Source organism: Lacerta agilis, chromosome 7 (genome assembly GCF_009819535.1).
Source record: "Lacerta agilis isolate rLacAgi1 chromosome 7, rLacAgi1.pri, whole genome shotgun sequence".
NCBI classification, from domain to species: Eukaryota; Metazoa; Chordata; class Lepidosauria; order Squamata; family Lacertidae; genus Lacerta; species Lacerta agilis.
The window spans coordinates 68,874,265-68,893,373 of record NC_046318.1 but is presented as its reverse complement, the minus strand read 5'-3'; the positions used below and the strand labels follow the sequence as shown (position 1 = coordinate 68,893,373).

The 19,109-nt window shown below is 42.4% G+C and overlaps 1 protein-coding gene across 4 annotated transcripts in view; it reads left to right on the top strand.

Annotated features, from left to right (window-relative positions):
* The window catches only part of CSMD3 (CUB and Sushi multiple domains 3), a 567,871-nt gene that overhangs the window by 542,788 nt on the left and 5,974 nt on the right, over positions 1 to 19,109 (top strand). For all 4 annotated transcript variants that reach the window (XM_033155765.1, XM_033155768.1, XM_033155767.1 and 1 more), the window contains 4 exons: positions 3,133 to 3,198; positions 12,284 to 12,442; positions 15,131 to 15,243; positions 17,335 to 17,422. In XM_033155765.1, coding sequence (XP_033011656.1) covers positions 3,133 to 3,198; positions 12,284 to 12,442; positions 15,131 to 15,243; positions 17,335 to 17,422 — 426 coding nt within the window. The remainder of the gene's footprint in view (positions 1 to 3,132; positions 3,199 to 12,283; positions 12,443 to 15,130; positions 15,244 to 17,334; positions 17,423 to 19,109) is intronic.

Genomic DNA, 19,109 nt, shown 5'->3' with positions numbered 1-19,109 from the left:
TCAGGTGCGCTGCAGGCGCCACAGTGAGTGTGCCGCCCGGCATTTTGTCACCCCCAGGGCGTCCCGCACCCATGGCACCCCCTTCCTCTGCCCCTGCCCCTGGTTACGAGGCTACCATGGTTTAGGTATGTGTCTATGTGATTACATTTGTCTGTTAAGAGTTTATGAATGTTTGGTGCAGTGTGTAATGTGAAGTTTCAGAAAAAAGCAATTGACCCTAGTGATAATTGTGAATGAGATTAGGTTTAAACCTTCGGTTCCAGGTTTAGCATTATATACACAACACTGGCTCATTGTAAATTCTCTCTCAATCCCCCCCCCCATACACAGAGGGTTCAAGACTTTGTCCAGCATTATTTTCTAAGTGTATACAGAAGTTCATCTAAATGTGTGGCATCCTTTAAGAATGAAGAGAGTAGGTGGAGAAGCTGTTGGCATCTTTCTTTAAATACTCTTTTCCCTTTACATCTCTGCTGCTTCTCCATCCAGTTTCATTATAGGTTTTTTTTTGGGGGGGGGAATAAAGTTTCATGTTTGTAAAATAAGTTAACTGGAGTGCGAATAGTATGAAAGATCAGCCTGGTGTCATTTCATTCAGTAGTGCAAGTCATTCCACAGGACACCCTTCTTCAAAAAGGGTGTTCTTGCACAAACTTGTGGAGCCTTTTTGATACATACAGAAAACCTAAAGGAGCCTGTTTCAAATGGGAAGGTCATTAGGAGAAAAAGCAGGATGTTCCCTTGTCCTCTGTTGTTGCTGATGAAAATAGTCTTCACAAAAATGACTGCACTTTAAAAAAAATGGTGACTTTAAGGGAATAAAGAATTGTGTTGCTTTCATCTGTCTCGTAGCGATTCAAGTTACAGAAGACATCACAGTAATAAGGACATATGTGGCAGCTGCAAAGTTGGTCTGCCTTTATCACCCAAACTTCTCTTTCCTTTCATAGATCCTTTGTAATTTTTGTGCAACCCTGACCTATAAGGAATGCATGACTTTGGTTTGAGAAGATAAAACTGGTGTCATTTTCCAAATCCTTTTAAGAATACAGATTAGTGCTTAAGGACCTTTTAAAATGCTTGGCAGCCCCACAAGATTTACTGCAACGTGCATGGGGATGCCAATGGGTATGTGAAAAGGTTCCATTGACTTAGAAAACACACCCCCCCCTCCCGACAGACAGACAGACAATATATTTTGATTTTCATTTGTTGGCTAATCTGATTCTTATTTGTTGGCTCTCTGATTCTTGAAATTTTACTTAATTTTCATCTGTTCACTGAACTCATAGAATCATAGAATCATAGAGTTGGAAGAGACCACAAGGGCCATCCAGTCCAACCCCCTGCCAAGATGCATTCTCATCTTAGAATGCATGAGGCGGTCATAAGAATGAATGAGCTGGCCCCACCCACAGTCACCTACTGTGGCCAACCCCGTGTATTCCCCCAAAGAAAACCTCATTATTTGGCCAGTGTGTGAAGGGTACATAGAGGCCCTACACACTGGCCCAACAAGTGGATCATGTGGTGTCCAGAGTAGCCCTCCATATTCTTTCAACACACACACACACACACACACACACACACACACACACAACTTTCAAATAAATTAGTGTTGAAAGTATAAAGAAAACACAACATCCACAAGTGCACCAATCTCAAGTGCCTGGTAGCTAGACTTTACAACTTCTTACACATCAATTAAAGCTCAGAGGAGGAAAACCTCCCCCTACTGGGTTCTTCATATCAGGAAGCGTGAAGAGCTTGGGAGGCTGCAGGGCGCCGGAGAAATGATTAATGGAAAGGAAAGCACACTCACTGCCCATAACCTCTATTATAAGGTCAGCTGAACTCCACACCATCCAAAATCTTGAAGTAATTCTAAAGCACCCTGCAAATGAAGCAGAAGAGCAAATGGCTCTTTCACAGGAGAAGAAAACCTTTGAGAAACTTGGGGCACTGGCTTTAACAGAGCACTCACTGAAATAGGGGTTCTTTTGTGTGGGACTAAACCACAGAGCCTAGGGCTTGCCAATCAAAAGGTCGGTGGTTCAAATCCCCACGACAGGGTGAGCTCCTGTTGCTTGGTCCAAGCTCCTACCAACCTAGCAGTTCGAAAGCACGTCAAAGTGCAAGTAGATAGATAGGTACCACTCCGGTGGGAAGGTAAAAGGCATTTCCATGCATTGGTCTGGTTCGCCAGAAGTGGCTTAGTCATGCTGGCCACATGACTGGGAAGCTGTACGCCGGCTCCCTCAGCCAATAAAGCGAGATGAGCGCCACAACCCCAGAGTCATCCACGACGATCAGGGGTCCCTTTACCTTTACCTTTATATATGTGGATGCATTGTAGGAATTGGCTCCTCTGAGTGCATACATGCAGCTGCTGCAATTTAAGTAAGTGCATCTGCCCTTATTTTAAAGTCATTTGAATCACCGAAACTGCCCCCATTTCATCATGCAATTGATTCTTCCACAAATCCCCACTGGCAGCCCCATGAATTTCTGCAGGCAAATGTGTAGGCACTGCCAGACAGTGTTCATCAAGCTGTAACATCCAGTAATGTACTGGGATTTGTTCCCACATAAGGCCAGAGCTGCAGCCAAAGCTTAAACCAACTGTAAACCACTGTAAGTGCACGGCACTCCTGCAAAAGGAGCTGTGTAAAACGCAATTCTGAGACAAGGTAGGAGGTTTCCAAATGAGTTTTCAGCAATTTCATAACAATGCAATTCATATTTAGGGAAAGACATGATGATCAGTTAAAATACTGGGTTGCTTTTGTAAAGCACATACAACCTATACTATATTTGGACTGAAATCTATGGATGTAATCTTGATTCATAGAAACCATGGGAATTGTGATCGAACCATGAGTGTACTAAAATGAGGCAGTCTGCATCTGTGTTGCAATATGATGTCAGTTGAACTAAGCTCCCACCAGATTTGTCTTTTGGATTTATGTTGGTTTCCTATATAGATATGTGAGAAATGTCTCGCCTCTTTGCTTATTTGCAATTTAATGACATTGGTATTTCATCTTTGATATATTTGTGTCTAATTCTACATTTAATGTATCATAACCAGCATAGATGTAATAACTTATTTTGTATTACTTATATCAACAGCTGGTTCCAAAATATTGGTGAAAGACCCTAGGCCAGCTTTGGGGACACCAAGTCCTAAATTAAATGGTGAGTAACTTACTTTATTTATTTATTTATTATTATTTTTAAAAATCCTTACTGACTAGGCAGTTCAGAAACAGAACAGAAAACATATTAGCATTGCAGCCTAAGAGGATGTTAGCCTGCTGTTGATATTTCATTGCCGAATAAGCGCGAGACAAAAACATGAGATATTTTGTCAAAAAGGAATGATGCAGTGTTGGAATAATTCTGTTTTTGCTGTTCAAATAAATGGCAGCCTCCCAGTTTAATAGGATGTGTTCAGCTACCATTCACCCATCTTTTCCAATATGTGATGGATGCTGCATGGGTTGCAAAGTCGTTTCTCAGCTGCCTCAAAACAACAGTGCTGTTCGGAACTGATATACATAGGTTCTGTTGATAGCAGAACTCATACTACCGTACTTTCAAACTATTCCATTGATAAATCAACAGTTGAATTTGCCCATACTATGTATCAATATCTCACTGCCGCAGTCTGTACATTAAGGAGGGGGAAGACGGTATTTTGGAAGAATCAGGCTTACTGTCTCCTCCCGCCCCCCGCCCCCCGCTTCAATCCATTCAAATGTTACTGCATGAAACCTAAATTCAGATAAAAAGTCTCTTTATTTCTTCCTTTTGGGGAAACAGCTTCATTATCCACCGTTGTCAAATGTGATCCTGCAATACATGTTTGCAAACTTTAGTAGTGTTGAAGGCAATTAAGTTAAGGAATAAAATTCACTCCTCTATTTCAGGGTTTTTCCATATGTGCATTTTTGCAAATTTCTAGGATATGATGTATGCTTTCTCGATATAGTAAAGAAAAACATATGGAAAATGTATATAGTGTATGGATTATAAAGACAATTTTTGAAGCTTTATTGAACTACTGCTACAAAGCTTTCAGTAAAATGGAACATTAGAAGAAGAAATCAGTGCATGGCAGTTCCTGCAAACCCCTTTGCAGCCCAGCTGTGACCTTACCTGCCCAACACCTGATGTCATGTATGATGCCAGATGAAGAGCAGGTTGCCATGGGTTTGACCAAAATGGTATTGCAGGCGAAATGTGAAGATGCAACAGGCCTAATTAGGCCCATGTGTCAGATGTTGTCGGCCTAGATATGAGAGAGGCAATAAAACACAGGACAAACATACTGACTATTGATTAGGGGCCTCCTGAGAACTGGGTTTACTTGAAACTGGAATCCTGAATCCAACGGCAAAACCTACCCAGAGGTATTGGGGGGGGGGGCGCAGTTGGCTTTGGTGTAGTTGATGGATACGTTATAGGGCCCCTAACCTATAGGGGTTGAGGAACACAATGAGTTACCGGTATTTGTGGGGATGGAGGTATTGGCATCCTTACATGGGGAGATATGGGAGCCTTGAAATGGGGTGGGACTTGTTGCATGAGGTGCAAGGATGAGGCCCGAGGCAGTGCTTGCACTCGTGTGACTCTGCAGTGTCCTTTGGCATGATCCCTGGTTGCATTCCCAGTACACCCTATGATAAGGATTGCATTTGGGTGTCAGCTTAGCCAATTTAGTTGGTTTGGCCTTTTTCTCAATGTTTGGGCCAACTAGCTCCAACCCTATGTCTGTGGTTTTCAAGTCCCACCTAGACCAAGAGATGGTAGAAGCACTCTTTGGAACCTGACATCATATTCGATGTTAGGCATGTCACCTGTCATGGCTTGCATTTCCAGAATGACATGGAGGTAATTAAAAAGGTGCTAGTCCCTCTCTGGGGTAAGCCACACAGCTAGCTGACTGAGCCTTTTGGAGTGGTATATTACAGGGCTATAAGTAGCCTAGCAGCGGGCTTAGCCAAGCCACAAGGAAAAGTTGTCTTTCCCCACTGCTGTAACAGAGATCAGAGTCTGAGGGATGCTTCTCACATTGCCTGATCCAGCAAGGCGAATCCATGTAATACATGCCTTTTGTACAGATCTGTGTCTGGATACACATTTGCATCCACATTGTGGATCAGACTCCCCTCTGAAATGTCTGATTGATGGGGACAGAAGCCTAACTGGTAGGTACAATTAGTTGTGCTTGAGTATGGCTCATCTGGGACTGGTATGTTTTCCCTCAACAGAGTTAAAATACACAGGCAAAGTAATTTGTGAAGTGTTGCACACGAGTTCTATAATGTTAGAAAGTGCATACATTGAGAAGCCAGCATTTGGCTCTGTATCATATGCTTAGCCGCTGTGGAAAACAGGTGTTCAGAGTCATTCTGATATTCTTATAGCTTAACACTGTCAATACATTTTCCGATATTCTATTTCTGACGTGTATCTTAGGTTGCAGTCAGGAATGGAGATAGGTTCAAGTCCATGAATGACACTTTCGTATGTAGGCCATGGTGCCTTGTTTATGCATTAGCCTTTATTGATCATTTTAAACTTTGGAATATTCAACAAGCATGAAAGCTGGTAGATAACCGAGTTCCAGCCTAGGAGGTGCAGATCAGGTTGATTTAAATATTGTACTCTGCCGCTCCAATCTCTGAGCGGTGCGAGATTCTAGGGGTTCCAGGAGCTTACGCAGAGTTTGTTTCCTTTTGGAAGTGAGGCGCAGCAGACACCGTGGTGTCTTTAGGATATATGTTTTATTTACACACATAGACAACTTGAGCCTGCAATGGAGGGGTTCACAGTATTTGGGGACTTCCCTGGCTTTTTTCTGGCCCACGTAGGACCAGTCTGGATAGTTGGCCTTGGTGAAGATTTTCTCCCCCAAAAAACAGTTTTTGATCTGGACTTCCACTGAAATGAGCCTGCATTTTAAGTTGTATTTTAATCCTGTTTTTAAGTTGTATTTTAATCAATTGTTTTTATACCTGATGTTAGCCGCCCTGAGACCGGTCTTGGCCGGGGAGGGTGGGGTATAAATAAATTGTTGTTGTTGTTGTTGTTGTTGTTGTTGTTGTTTGTTATTATTATTATTATCGGAGGACAAAAATGTGCTGTTAACCTCCTGGATATATCTTAGAAAGATGAATCGCTGAGAATGATCAGATGCTGAAAAAATGATGGATAGGAAATGGATTCACAGAATCATAGGATTGTAGAGTTGGAAGGGACCCTCAAGGGTTTTCTAGTCTGTAATGGCTTCTCCCCCTTTGTGGAATGCTCTCCCCAGAGAAGCTCACCTGGTGCTTTCATTATGTGTCTTTAGGCACCAGGTGAAAATGCAGTCGTACCTTGGTTTTCGAACAGCTGAGTTCTCAAACGTTTTGGCTTCCGAATGCTGCAGGGCCATTTTCTGGAAACATCTGATGTACCGTGGTGGTTTGGTTGTGTTGTATGAATGCCTCTTTATTTCCACTTATGAATTCCTTGGGTATATATATATATATTTAATCTGCCTCACCTTTCTACCATTCCAAAGAGCCCTCAGCCCCTCCCACAGAATGCCTCCCTCTGCGGAAGGACCACTTGATCCTTCCTTCCTTAGAGGGAGGCTTTGTGGATTTCATTACAGATTTTAAAAGCCCCAATCAACTAAATTTGGGTATACATACTTAAAAATGAAATGAAGTACCCTCATTGCAGTGGAACATAAAATATGTAGCATTGTTTTACTGGATCTCTAGATTTTTATTTTTCTTATTCTGCATAGTTATTGGTGTGCACCCAATGATTTTTAACGCTTCACACAGCCAGTGTGGTGTAGTGGTTAAGAGCGGTAGACTCGTAATCTGGTGAACCGGGTTTGCGTCTCCGCGAACTGCTGCTGGGTGACCTTGGGCTAGTCATACTTCTTTGAAGTCTCTCAGCCCCACTCACCTCACAGAGTGTTTGTTGTGGGGGAGGAAGGGAAAGGAGAATGTTAGCCGCTTTGAGACTCCTTTGGGTAGTGATAAAGCGGGATATCAAATCCAAACTCCTCCTCCTCCTCTTCTTCTTCTTCTTCAGATTCCCCATCTTCAAATCCAAGTGTGAGGTTACAGTGGTACCTCGGGTTACATACTGTTATGTACTGAGTCCGAGTATATTTCACATACGCTTCAGGTTACATACTCCACTAACCCAGAAATAATGATTCAGGTTAAGAACTTTACTTCAGGATAAGAACAGAAATTGTGCTCTGGTGGCGCAGCGGCAACGGGAGGCCCCATTAGCTAAAGTGGTGCTTCAGGTTAAGAACAGTTTCAGGTTAAGAACGGACCTCTGGAACAAATTAAGTACGTAACCAGAGGTACCACTGTACCTTCTTCTGTTGAAATTTAAAATCCTACCTTAGTGAAATGAGTGAATCCATTGATTCTGCTTTGCATTAGAGCTTAGCTCAACATTCTTCACCTCCGTCTATAATAATCAACATTCATTTATTCCAAAAGGATTCCTTGGTAAGCTTTAAGACTGTGAGAAATGACTAGAATGCACTTTTAAAAAGCCTTACTTAAGGAACATTTGTGTGTGGTATACCCCAAAGAGTAAGTTTAAAACCGTTATTAAGTTTTAACTCTATTCTAAGTGGTCCTAAATAATTCACGTACTTTAAATGCAGCAAAGTTGCAAACCTATGGACACCTGGAGTGCTTGGAATAAGTCGCATTGCAGTAGGTTGAAGCAAGGGAGCCTAGGCCATAAAGCATACATATTGTTATGAGTTGGGATGGAGGCTGTATGCTTGACCACCTTCTAATACCTGGATGTAGCACAGATTAAATTCCTGGAATAGCCAATCGAGCTTCCTGGTGAGGTAATGGTCCTCTAAGTATGGGCCATTAAAGTAACAAAGGAAGTGGCTCTGTGCCAGACAGAAAATGGATGCCGCGCCCTCCTCCCTTGAACTCGTTGGTAGTTAGAAAGACAAAGGCAGAGTTGGGAGCTCAGTTATGTGAAGCTGGAAGCTGGCAGGCTGAAGGCTGAGCAGCTGCGAGACAGAGCTATTCCTGATTTCTATTCAAAACCCCTACCTTCCTCCAAACCGGAATTAAGATTGCTGGAAAAAATATCAACAACCTCAGATATGCTGATGATACAACCTTGATGGCAGAAAGTGAGGAGGAATTGAAGAACCTTTTAATGAGGGTAAAAGAGGAGAGCGCAAAATATGGTCTGAAGCTCAACATCAAAAAAACTAAGATCATGGCCACTGGTCCCATCACCTCCTGGCAAATAGAAGGGGAAGAAATGGAGGCAGTGAGAGATTTCACTTTCTTGGGTTCCATGATGACTGCAGATGGTGGCAGCAGTCACGAAATTAGAAGACGCCTGCTTCTTGGGAGAAAAGCAATGACAAACCTAGACAGCATCTTAAAAAGCAAAGACATCACCTTGCCAACAAAGGTCCGTATAGTTAAAGCTATGGTTTTCCCAGTAGTAATGTACGGAAGTGAGAGCTGGACCATAAAGAAGGCTGATCGCCGAAGAATTGATGCTTTTGAATTATGGTGCTGGAGGAGACTCTTGAGAGTCCCATGGACTGCAAGAAGATCAAACCTATCCATTCTCAAGGAAATCGGCCCTGAGTGCTCACTAGAAGGACAGATCCTGAAGTTGAGGCTCCAGTACTTTGGCCACCTCATGAGAAGAGAAGACTCCCTGGAAAAGACCCTGATGTTGGGAAAGATGGAGGGCACAAGGAGAAGGGGACGACAAAGGATGAGATGGTTGGACAGTATTCTCGAAGCTACTAACATGAGTTTGGCCAAACTGCGGGAGGCAGTGAAGGATAGGCGTGCCTGGCGTGCTCTGGTCCATGGGGTCACGAAGAGTCGGACACGACTGAACGACTGAACAACAACAACAACCTTCCTTGGGGGCTGCTGAAAACCTGTATGTCCTGAGCTCATGCCAGGTAGCACATATACCATCAGCTCCCAGTTGGCATGAGAAGACTCTGTCTGTTTTTGTTTTGTATAATATATTTGTTGTAGTGTTTAAATTGTAAACCACATACTATGCCTTAACAGGAAGGTGATGTATAAAACCAATGAATAAATGAGTAAGCATAGGATCGCAGCATAACTTGTGTAAAAGTTGAATTCAGCAACACTTGCTTCAAGGGAAGCAGGAACAGGTTGGGCTGCACCAGTTTTTGTTTTTTTTAAAAAAAAACAACAACTAGCTTTTAAGTTTTAAAATACAGAATCATAAGCTCAGTTGGTTAGAGTAAGGTTACTAGATTTTTTTCAAAGAATCCGGGGACACTTTTTTTTTTTTTTGAAAAGAGGAAAAAAAAGTTATTTAAAGAAAAAAAAGAAGAAGTAATATCTTCTCTTCTGTGGTCTCCTCTGTCGCGTGGCCTTCCTCTGGGCCACAGCCTGATCTCTTAGAATGCTATCCGCCATGGAGTAGGCTCGGGTCGGGCCTGGGTTCAGCCACATGTCCTTGCTCTCCTGGTGCTCTCCTACCTCTCCTCCTCAGCAGCAGCAGTGGCAGTAGCGCGTCAAGGTTGGGGGTCCCCTTTTTTCTCCTTCCTCTTTCTCTTCCTTCTCCTTCTCCCTGCATCGGTTCCGGGGCTTTTACTGGCCCTGGAGTGCCGCTGGGCAGTCGGTCGAGTGGCCGGACACTCTTGCTCTTGGCTCGATTTGGGTCATGGGGTGTGTGTCAGCGGTTCCCCCAGTTGATGCGCCGGGCGTCCCCGGTTCCCCCTCAGAAGCGGCAGTGGTAGCAGCAGTCTCAGCAGCCCAGAGCCAGCCTGGTAGTGCAGTTGGCTGTGGCTGCCTTCAGGAGCTGTCCACTGTCGTGGAGCCTGCCATTTTGCCTCGCTGGAAGTCCCCATATGATGTGTCTTGTGCTGTTGAACCAATCACGCAACATTTATTCCCTACTAATAAATCTACAACACTTAAAATATAAATCAAGGGACGTTAAATGAAATCCGGGGACATTCTGGGGACTGATTTTGTTTGGGGACAGATTTGTAAATCCGGGAACTGTCCCCAGGAAATGGGGACACCTGGTAACCATAGGTTAGAGCATGTTGCTGATAAGACAAAGGTTGCATTTCGATCCCCGTATGGGACACCTGCATATTTCTGCATTGTAAGGAGTTGGACCACATGATCCTCAGTGTCCCTTCCAACTCTATGATTCTAAGAAATGAGCTAGCACTGAGATCCAGATGTTATATGAGATTATGAAATAAACTCCATGAGCTAGGGATTGCTTCAGTCCACATTTTAATGCCGACCTACCTTATTCACACTTCCTAATCTATGCATGGACTGAAACACAGCTAACCCTTCAAAAGTGGCACTTCTCCAAATTTTGCAGTGCTGTTCTCCAACCCACAAAAGGGTGCACAAAAATGTGCATATTACAGGAATGTGTGTGTAACAATGCATATATTAGTGTATATGGGGAAATTGCTTGTAAAACTTAGGAGAAATTTGTGGGACAAACTGGACATGGAGGAAGGGGTCAGTTTTCTTCATTTGCATAAATAACCCCATGGTCTTGGGATAAGCCAACAGGTGCAAAGTCAGCCAATACTGTTGCTATGGCAACATCCCAGTGCCATGTATATAAGTGATCAAGGCATGTCAGCTCATTAGTCAGTCACTGAGTCTTGAGAAGTGAGTCAGAGTCTGTGTTACATCTTCAATTGCTGGGGCAAAAGAAATAGTTTGTATATCTGTATGTGCATAGCTTACAGCTGTGAGTATATATCAACATCCAAAACTGTATTACTGAAGGCTTTATCTTCTGCAACAGTAAATTATTTGGACCTTAAGCTGTGTGGTGACTGGAACTGGGGGCAACTTCCCCTGCATGGGTTTCTTACCACAGATTCCCAACAAAATCTGCACTGAAATTGTGACAAGTTTTTCATGAGTACTTTAAAAAATGAATCACAAACGCATGTTAGACTGGAAAAATGAGAAACTGAAATTGACATGTTTAGCAACCCTACCATGAGTTTAATGCTCACTCATTCTTCCAAAAACATGCATGTTATTTAAAGGTATGCTCATTCTTGTTGTTTTTTTGTAATACATGCAAAGCAGTCAATGTGGCTACTGATCAATGATCAATATGGTATTTAGTATGTACTTTCAGGTGAGACATAAATGCTCAGAATATCTCTCTGTGGATGTTGGACATATGGAATCCCATGGAATCGTATTTTGGCTTCTAAAAGTTCTCCTTTAATTTCTTCCAACATGTTAATAATTCTTTGATTTGTGAATAATTAATTGAGAAACAATGCTCTCTTTTCTTCTTTATGGTTTCTGTGAAGTCCCACATATGACCTGAGCATGCACATGCCACAACTTTTGCACCCTACAAGGACAGGGGTGTCTCTGCATCTCCATTTGGTAATGGGATTTCACACGGTTTAAGAAATGGAATATGTCTGGGAACTATCCAGAGCAAATGTTGGGTGGGGGCACTGCTGGAGAGAGGAATGATTTCTGTTAGTAGAATGGCACCCGCTGGATTCGTCTACATGCAGGCATAAAAAGTTGGTTAAAATCTTGTCTTTTGACTGCATCATTTCAACGTGCATGTAACATATATTATTAAGAGTTTTCCATTAGGACAGGTGCAGTTAAGGCAAGCTCACAGATGCTTTCTCAAGCACCATTGCTGTGCATTATGTACAGGTGAAACTCGAAAAATTTGAAAATCGTGGAAAAGTCCATTTATGTAAGCAATTGTTTTCATTAGCTACTGGAGTTTAATATATGAGATAGACTCATGACATGCAAAGCGAGATATGTCAAGCCTTCATTTGTTATAATTGTGATGATTATGGCGTACAGCTGATGAAAACCCCAAAGTTGAAATTGTTAATTTGGGGTTCTCATCAGCTATACGCCATAATCATCACAATTATAACAAATAAAGGCTTGACGTATCTCACTTTGCATGTCATGAGTCTATCTCTTATATTAGTTTCACCTTTTAAGTTGAATTACTGAAAGAAATGAACCTTTCCACAATATTCTAATTTTTTGAGTTTCACCTGTATATATGGGCTAGGTTCTGTGTGATCATGAATATAATTTCCAATAACAAAAAAAAAAAAAAAAAAATTGAAGAGGAGAGGTAATGAGCATCTATTCTCATTTTAACCTGAGTTATTCCAATCCAAATATGGCTATGTTCATTAACGTTTTGGATGTTTCCCCCACTGCAGTTCCTGATGATGTGTTTGCCCAGAATTATATATGGAAAGGCTCCTACAATTACAAAGGCAAAAAGCAACCCATGACCTTGACAGTTACAAATTTCAATGCAACGTCAGGAAGAGTGAATGCGACACTCACCAACAGCAACATGGAGCTGCTACTTTCAGGTAAGGTAATGGAAATAGCAATGGCCTCATTATTTCTCAGTCCAGTCCCCCCTTGCAAACTTAGTGAAGCTTACTTCTGAGTAGGTGCATACAGGAGTTCGCTATCAAGTATGGCTGAACTGTACCCAGTATTTTTCAAAACAAAATAGCAATAAATAAATAAATAAATAAATAAATGTCCTTTATGGAGTGATATAAAGGAAGAGAGACAATTATATTAGTCAATGAGTTGCTTCAGATTATATATATATATATATATATATATATATATATATTTGTAAAGATAATAGAACACACAGCGGTTCCAGTCACATGGAAGTTAGGATGGCCTGATTTGGCTCTACCTTGATCACAGAGATCCTCTTGTGGGGCACATCCCTGTCCGTTGGATGTTAGTAGGCACTGAGCCATTATTGCGGGAAACTCTGCCCTGTGGAACTCCATGCCAGTAGCATTTCAGCAGGAACTGCCCCGCCTTCGTTCAGATGTATTCTGAAAACTGCATTGTTTGCTAAAAAAAAAAATACTAGCTAGTATTGACATTATTTAAAATATATTTTTATTGATGCTTTCTTAATTTTATTATGATTTTTTTTGTGTGTTGCATATACCACCTAGATATACTTTTATGAAGCACAGTCTATAAACATTTCAGTCAATCAATAAATATGTGTGGGTACCTGCTCGCACATAGGTTTTTTACTGCACAGACATGTCTGCCAATCCAGTGCTATGCAGGATGCAAGGTTTGTGCTAGCGGTGCTGTCCTGCTCCCCTGCTCTTATATGTGGAGAATGACAGAATAGGGCTGATATTAATGTAAATTTGCAGGGAGCAACAGCGGCTGGCTCCTTATAAGAGTCCATTTACTCCTAGCCATCCTTGCTAGAGTCTGCAGTAGCGCTCCATCATAATTTGCCAGGCAAAGTAATCCAAGGAATTTATCAGAGAAGATAATTCATTCATCATGCTAAAACCTGTCAGTTTAACTTCAGCTTTTAATATTTCCATGAGCCCAGTAATTCTTTGGCAGCGAAAGGAGACATCTGGCAATAGCTGGGTGTGTGCTGCCTCTTGGCTGATCGGGCTTAGACACAGATAATAATTAAAACCATCGGAACACAATGCAGACTTAAGGCCTGACTAACTTTTCACATTGATTTCAGTGGGACATAAAATGTGCCTTAACTTAATCTGGATCCAGCCCAGAGTGTATTCTCTGTCACTCGTTGCCCAAACGTCTGCTAGCCTTTGGGTAATAGAGCAGAGGGAAAGAGCAACGAGGAGAGGGAGAATCAGGGCAGGATTGTCCTGGTTTCTGCCCAGACCACAATGATAGAGGTTATTTCTTGAGATTAAGGAAGAGATCTTTACTGAGGCAGAGAACAGATGGTGAGTGTACAAATGGTCATAGCATCGGGGAGAAACTGTCTGCTCCCAGAGATGGGAGTGCTGCTGGTGACCAGGCTGTATACGTCCCCCACTACTAGCAATGAGCTGATGCCCTCTCCAGATTCCATTGCTGTGTTGCATGCCAAGGCACCCGAGCCACAAAGTTCCCAGGAGAACAATAAATCACACTGATACGGAGTATTTTGGTTTATGGGAGCAGTTTGGCTTAGGCATTGGGGTGAAGCCAGTCTTGACTCTTGCCCACCTGCAGGGAGGCCACGGAAGGGTAAACCACCAAAAGGGGTACCCTATAACTTACATCAGATAGTGGCACCACCCCGAGGGGTCCCTGTAGGGGCTGTGACATGGCCCTAGCGCATGCCCTTCGGACGGTATTCACACCCCGGATCCCTGTAACAGGATACCCTTATTGAGGAGGGGCAGGCGAGGCAACAACCTCCCCTCCAACCAAATGAAGGCTTACCCAATGCCTAACCTCACAAAAGTTGTGACGATTGCTACTAGGTAGGCGAAAACCAAACTGCTGGTGCCAATTTGCCAAGGGGGAAAAATTCCTACCCGGTCCCAACAACATGGCGACCAACAACTGCCACAGCAAGGTCATATCAGAGCAAAGCACGAGAAGAGGGTGGGTGGGTGGGCAGGGGGATCCAAAAAAGAGGCAAGGAAGAGGGAGCTGGCCCATGGCCACACCCACGCTGGCAGCAGATTGGCTGGGGCTGTCCCCAGCACAGATGATGTGTCCAGCCATGACGTTGGATGGGGGGAGGCAGCATACCTCCCCCTACGCTGGAAAACTGTTGAGGTTTGGCTGACTAGCTGCAACGCCATACAACAGATAAAAGGTGAACAGACTTCCTTTCCCTGGCAAGGAAGAGGGGAGCCATATCCTGAGAGGGCGAAGTGAACACCTACAGCCTCAGTTCTCTAATATCAGCCCCCTCCTCCATCATCATCCTGTTCCTCGCTGTCATCTTTCTCCTTTGTCTGCGTTTCGGCCTGCTGCTCCTCTCCGGAGCCCAGCAATGCCTCGGGACTCATGGCAGAGATGAATAGATAGATGGCCAACATTCCACACTGCTAATCTGAATGTGTAATTACTCTAACAGATATTTTTTTCTAGTCCATTGTTAACTATCTGAGCAAAATGTAAATCGTTGACCTTCACATCTTGCCTGTGTGATTGTAAGGACTTCCTGTGGGAAACTTGAAGGTATTTTTCTTAGCTCAAATTACTTACAAGTGGCACAGATCAACTACTTTTATATTTTACAGGGGTGTATAAAAGCCAAGAAGCCCGTTTAATGCTCCATATATATCTCATTAAAACACCATCCCATACTTCTGTGAACCAACTGAAGGAGGAAAAATGGGCTATGGATGGCTTTGTGAGTATAGTTCCAGCAAAATCCAACACTTTCTTAATAGGAAATGATGGCTTGTGCATGAGACCAGAAAAAAGAAATTTTAGAAATGAAAGTTTAATTAGCAATGCTGAAAAATGGGATCATACAGACGGATGCTGACAGGGCAAGAACAGACGTTGGTGCTAGAATGTAGTGGCATTCTGAAAGGTCTGGGGAAATGCCACTGACTGGTTTCAAAGGTAGAATTATTCTTAAATAGTACTTACAGTTTGTTCTTTTCCTTGAAAGACAGGTCTGCATCAACACTTTATTGTAAGAGCATGAGATGCTTTCCTGTTCATTTGCTTTGCAGTTTAACCGAAAGTTAGCTGCTCTATCCATAGCAGCCCAATGGAATAAGTGGTTTGTAGGAATACAGACTGATCCTATTGCCTGGAACTCAACTTCAGGAAGGGCATAACTAAGGCACAACCCAGAATTAGGCATTGTGTTGCATGGGAGCCATGGGCCAGAATCAGCAATAGCATCACAGTCGGTGGTGGAAGAAGATGTCAAAATCATTGTATGGAGTGCAGTCATACTTCATGGGACCCTTGATGAAGCTGCCTTATATCAAGTCAGATAATTGGTCCATTTACCTCAGTATTGGTATCACTAACTGGCAGTGACTCTCCAGCTGTTGGGAGCACAAATTGTTCCATCTACAATGGGTGAAATATATTCTATCTATAAGGACAAAACCTGGATTTGTTACAATGGCAACACTCTGGTTCAGTATGGGCAGCAAGCAAAAACCTGCATCTTCTAGTTTTTTCAATCTGAAATCAACATGGCTGCATTTCTAGGTATACATTAGCACAGGAAAATTACTAGTTGATTTTTTTTTTTTTTTTTAGCAGCAGTGTAGCTAAGCTAAGCAAAAGTGTGATATCACAATTTTCCTGCCCCTATTCTAGTAGGGGTGAGGACCCAAAACAATGGATTCATGTTACACAAAAAAGGGAGATTTTGATTAAATGTTGGGAAGAACTTTCTGACAGTAAAAGCTGTTCAACAGTGGAACGGACTCCCTCAGACTGGAACTTCTGACATCTTTTTATATTACAAAAGGGCGGGGGGTCAATTTGGACTGCAGTAGTGACACTGGGACAGAGAGGCTTTATACAGTTGCGCCTGCACTGATTCCCCAACTTTATTCTTTGGTAAATGGAATCAGTTCTTCCCTATCAATTATGGAGAACATGTGGCCCTCCAGATGTTGTTGGACTCCATCAGACCCAGCCAGTATGGCCAATGGCCAGGGCTTAGGAGAGTTCAGCTACATCTGGTGGGCCCCACATTCCCCATCCCTGCTTTAAGGAATGGCATGGGCGGGTGAGACTAAAAACCAGATCACATGAAGACATCAGTGAGCAGCTGTCACTGAAAAGCAGGCAGTTACAATGCTAGGAGTGTACATTGAAAGCGATTGTTTGGCTGCTGTTGTGCACTGCTCTGTGCACACTGGATTTCAATGGATGTATCTGGATTGCAATGGATGTAACTGGATGGCATGCTGAAGTCCAACCTATGTCTGCTGCTGTAACTGGTGCAAAAGTCATTGCCCATGGCAGTTATGCACCACTAGTCCATCATCGAGCACCTGTTGACACCGACTTAAATCCCTTTCAGTAATAACTGTGCACTAGGTGCTTTGAAAGATAACCATGTGTGTCTCTCTCTGTGTGTGTGTACTAAAATCAATTTTAGATAACACATCGACTAGTTTTTTTTGGGGGGGAGGGCTTCAGATAATTTATTTATAACTTGTTGGCAGTAGTTCTTTGTGACAAATGTACATAGCAACCACACTGAAATAAATTTTTTTTTTTCCCTAGTCTCTTTTACTGATAGTAATCTCAGATTTTAATAAAATAACAGCACATTTTAAGGCAATTCAGACACAAAGATTTATAACGGCCCACATACTCTCTTAGCTCAACTACCTCCTGCTTGGAAAATCTATTTCCAAGGAGCTGAATGGTTTAAGTGCCCAAACCTAATCGCCTTCTTAATGTTTAACCAATGTATGTATATCCACTTTACCTCTCTTCTTTTTAAAAATCCCTTTAGGTTTCCGCCGAGCCTGATGGTGCTACCTATGTTTTTCAAGGATTTATCCAGGGTAAAGATTATGGACAATTTGGACTTCAAAGACTAGGTAACCAGTATGCATTAATATTGCGACTCTTTAAAACCTGGGCAATCATTTGGGATTCATGTGTGAAGTGAGGAGCGGGACCCCAGATTTCATGGATCAATTGGCTCTGTGTACATAAGGCTGCATGTAAAAATCCATGTTCCCTGATTTCAGGGTGAGAATGTGCATGTCTACATTTACATGTTTATACATTCTATGCACGCATAGCCTATTAACATGTGGAGTCTGGTGTTGGTGTTGGGAAATGGTGGTAGGATCCTGGTCTCCCCTTTGCACATTGACTACACAGGGATTCCAAATGACTGAATATCGCTCTAGTTCTGTTGTTTCTTGATAAAAAAATGATTGCATCTGCTGGAGTGCTGAAATATGACTTTAAATTATGTGAGTGAAGCATTTCAAATATAGTTAATACTGGGTATATCTACAGTCACCTTAGTGCATGACCCCAGGCAGCTTGGACTATGCTGATTTTAACTGCTGCCAGCCTCTGGTGTGTGCACATGCAGATTTTGGTCCTGGGCACATCATCTCTACAAATCATTCTAATTTTGGTTAGAGACAGCATGCCAACAAAAGCCAAATCCTAGATAAGTGGTTCACCATAGGCTATGGACAGCTAAAGTAAAGAAACTGTTCCCCACCCTTCATCCCACATTGTCTCCATGCACTAAGTTGGTTGGGAGAGGGGGCCCTTAACAAATTGGGACCAGGATATCTAAGGGGCTTCCCTACCTGACAACTGCTCTCCTCAGATGGGGCACTTCTGACAATAGCATATGCCCCAGAGGTATATCTAGCTTGTACAATAAACTAGACCTTTAGTGTTGCAGCTCCAGCTCTCTGGAATCAATATCCATTCAAAATTGGGCAGACACCTTGGGTGATGTGTTGTGTTTCTGTGGTTTGTTCTGTTTTCACCATGTGCACTTCAATGGCTTTTTGCTGCAACAGAGTGTATAAATTTGCGGAGTAAATAAGTAAATTTCTCATTTTTAAAAATAGTACTCTCATCAAAGGGTACCACAGGATCTAAGTCACATCTAGCTGGGTTGGATCAGCATCCAGTTTCCAATAGTTGCTTAACCGAACATTTTTACCTGAAATCCAAGTTTGCATTCAAAACCTGACATTGATTGATGGCTCTTTTTAAATTTTGGAGGTGCAAAGGGGAAAGTAATTCCCCAACTAGCCAATTTCCTACAAACAGCCTCTGAATTAGTGTATTTTAAAGTATTGTGGCTTAACATGCGTACATCCTGATTTCTTGGTATCACTTTTGAGGAGCACTGGAGAAATGGGGAGTTTGCAATTCATACATGTTGCTTTTTGCTCTACACCTGTTGCTTTGTTTGCCTATCTTTTCTTCCAAATTTTGTGCCCCTAATAAAATATTACTATCTGAATCCACGATCATATATAAAAAAAGACAAAAATGTTAGGTAGCTACGAGAAAACATTAAGCTGTTAATTATTGCAGCCCATCTTTAGAGTACTGCATCGTTTTTTCCCCTTAGACAGAAGCTGGTATATCATTAAATGTTTCCCCTTTTGGGGCAGTAGAATTCCGTTTAGACCAACCTGTGCAGTTTTACAAGAGGAATTAGTTGCTGTAATCCCTTTTAAGTAGCTTGGTCACTTTCTACTATGATAATTTTATCTGGAGGCGAAAATATGTTCTTATAGT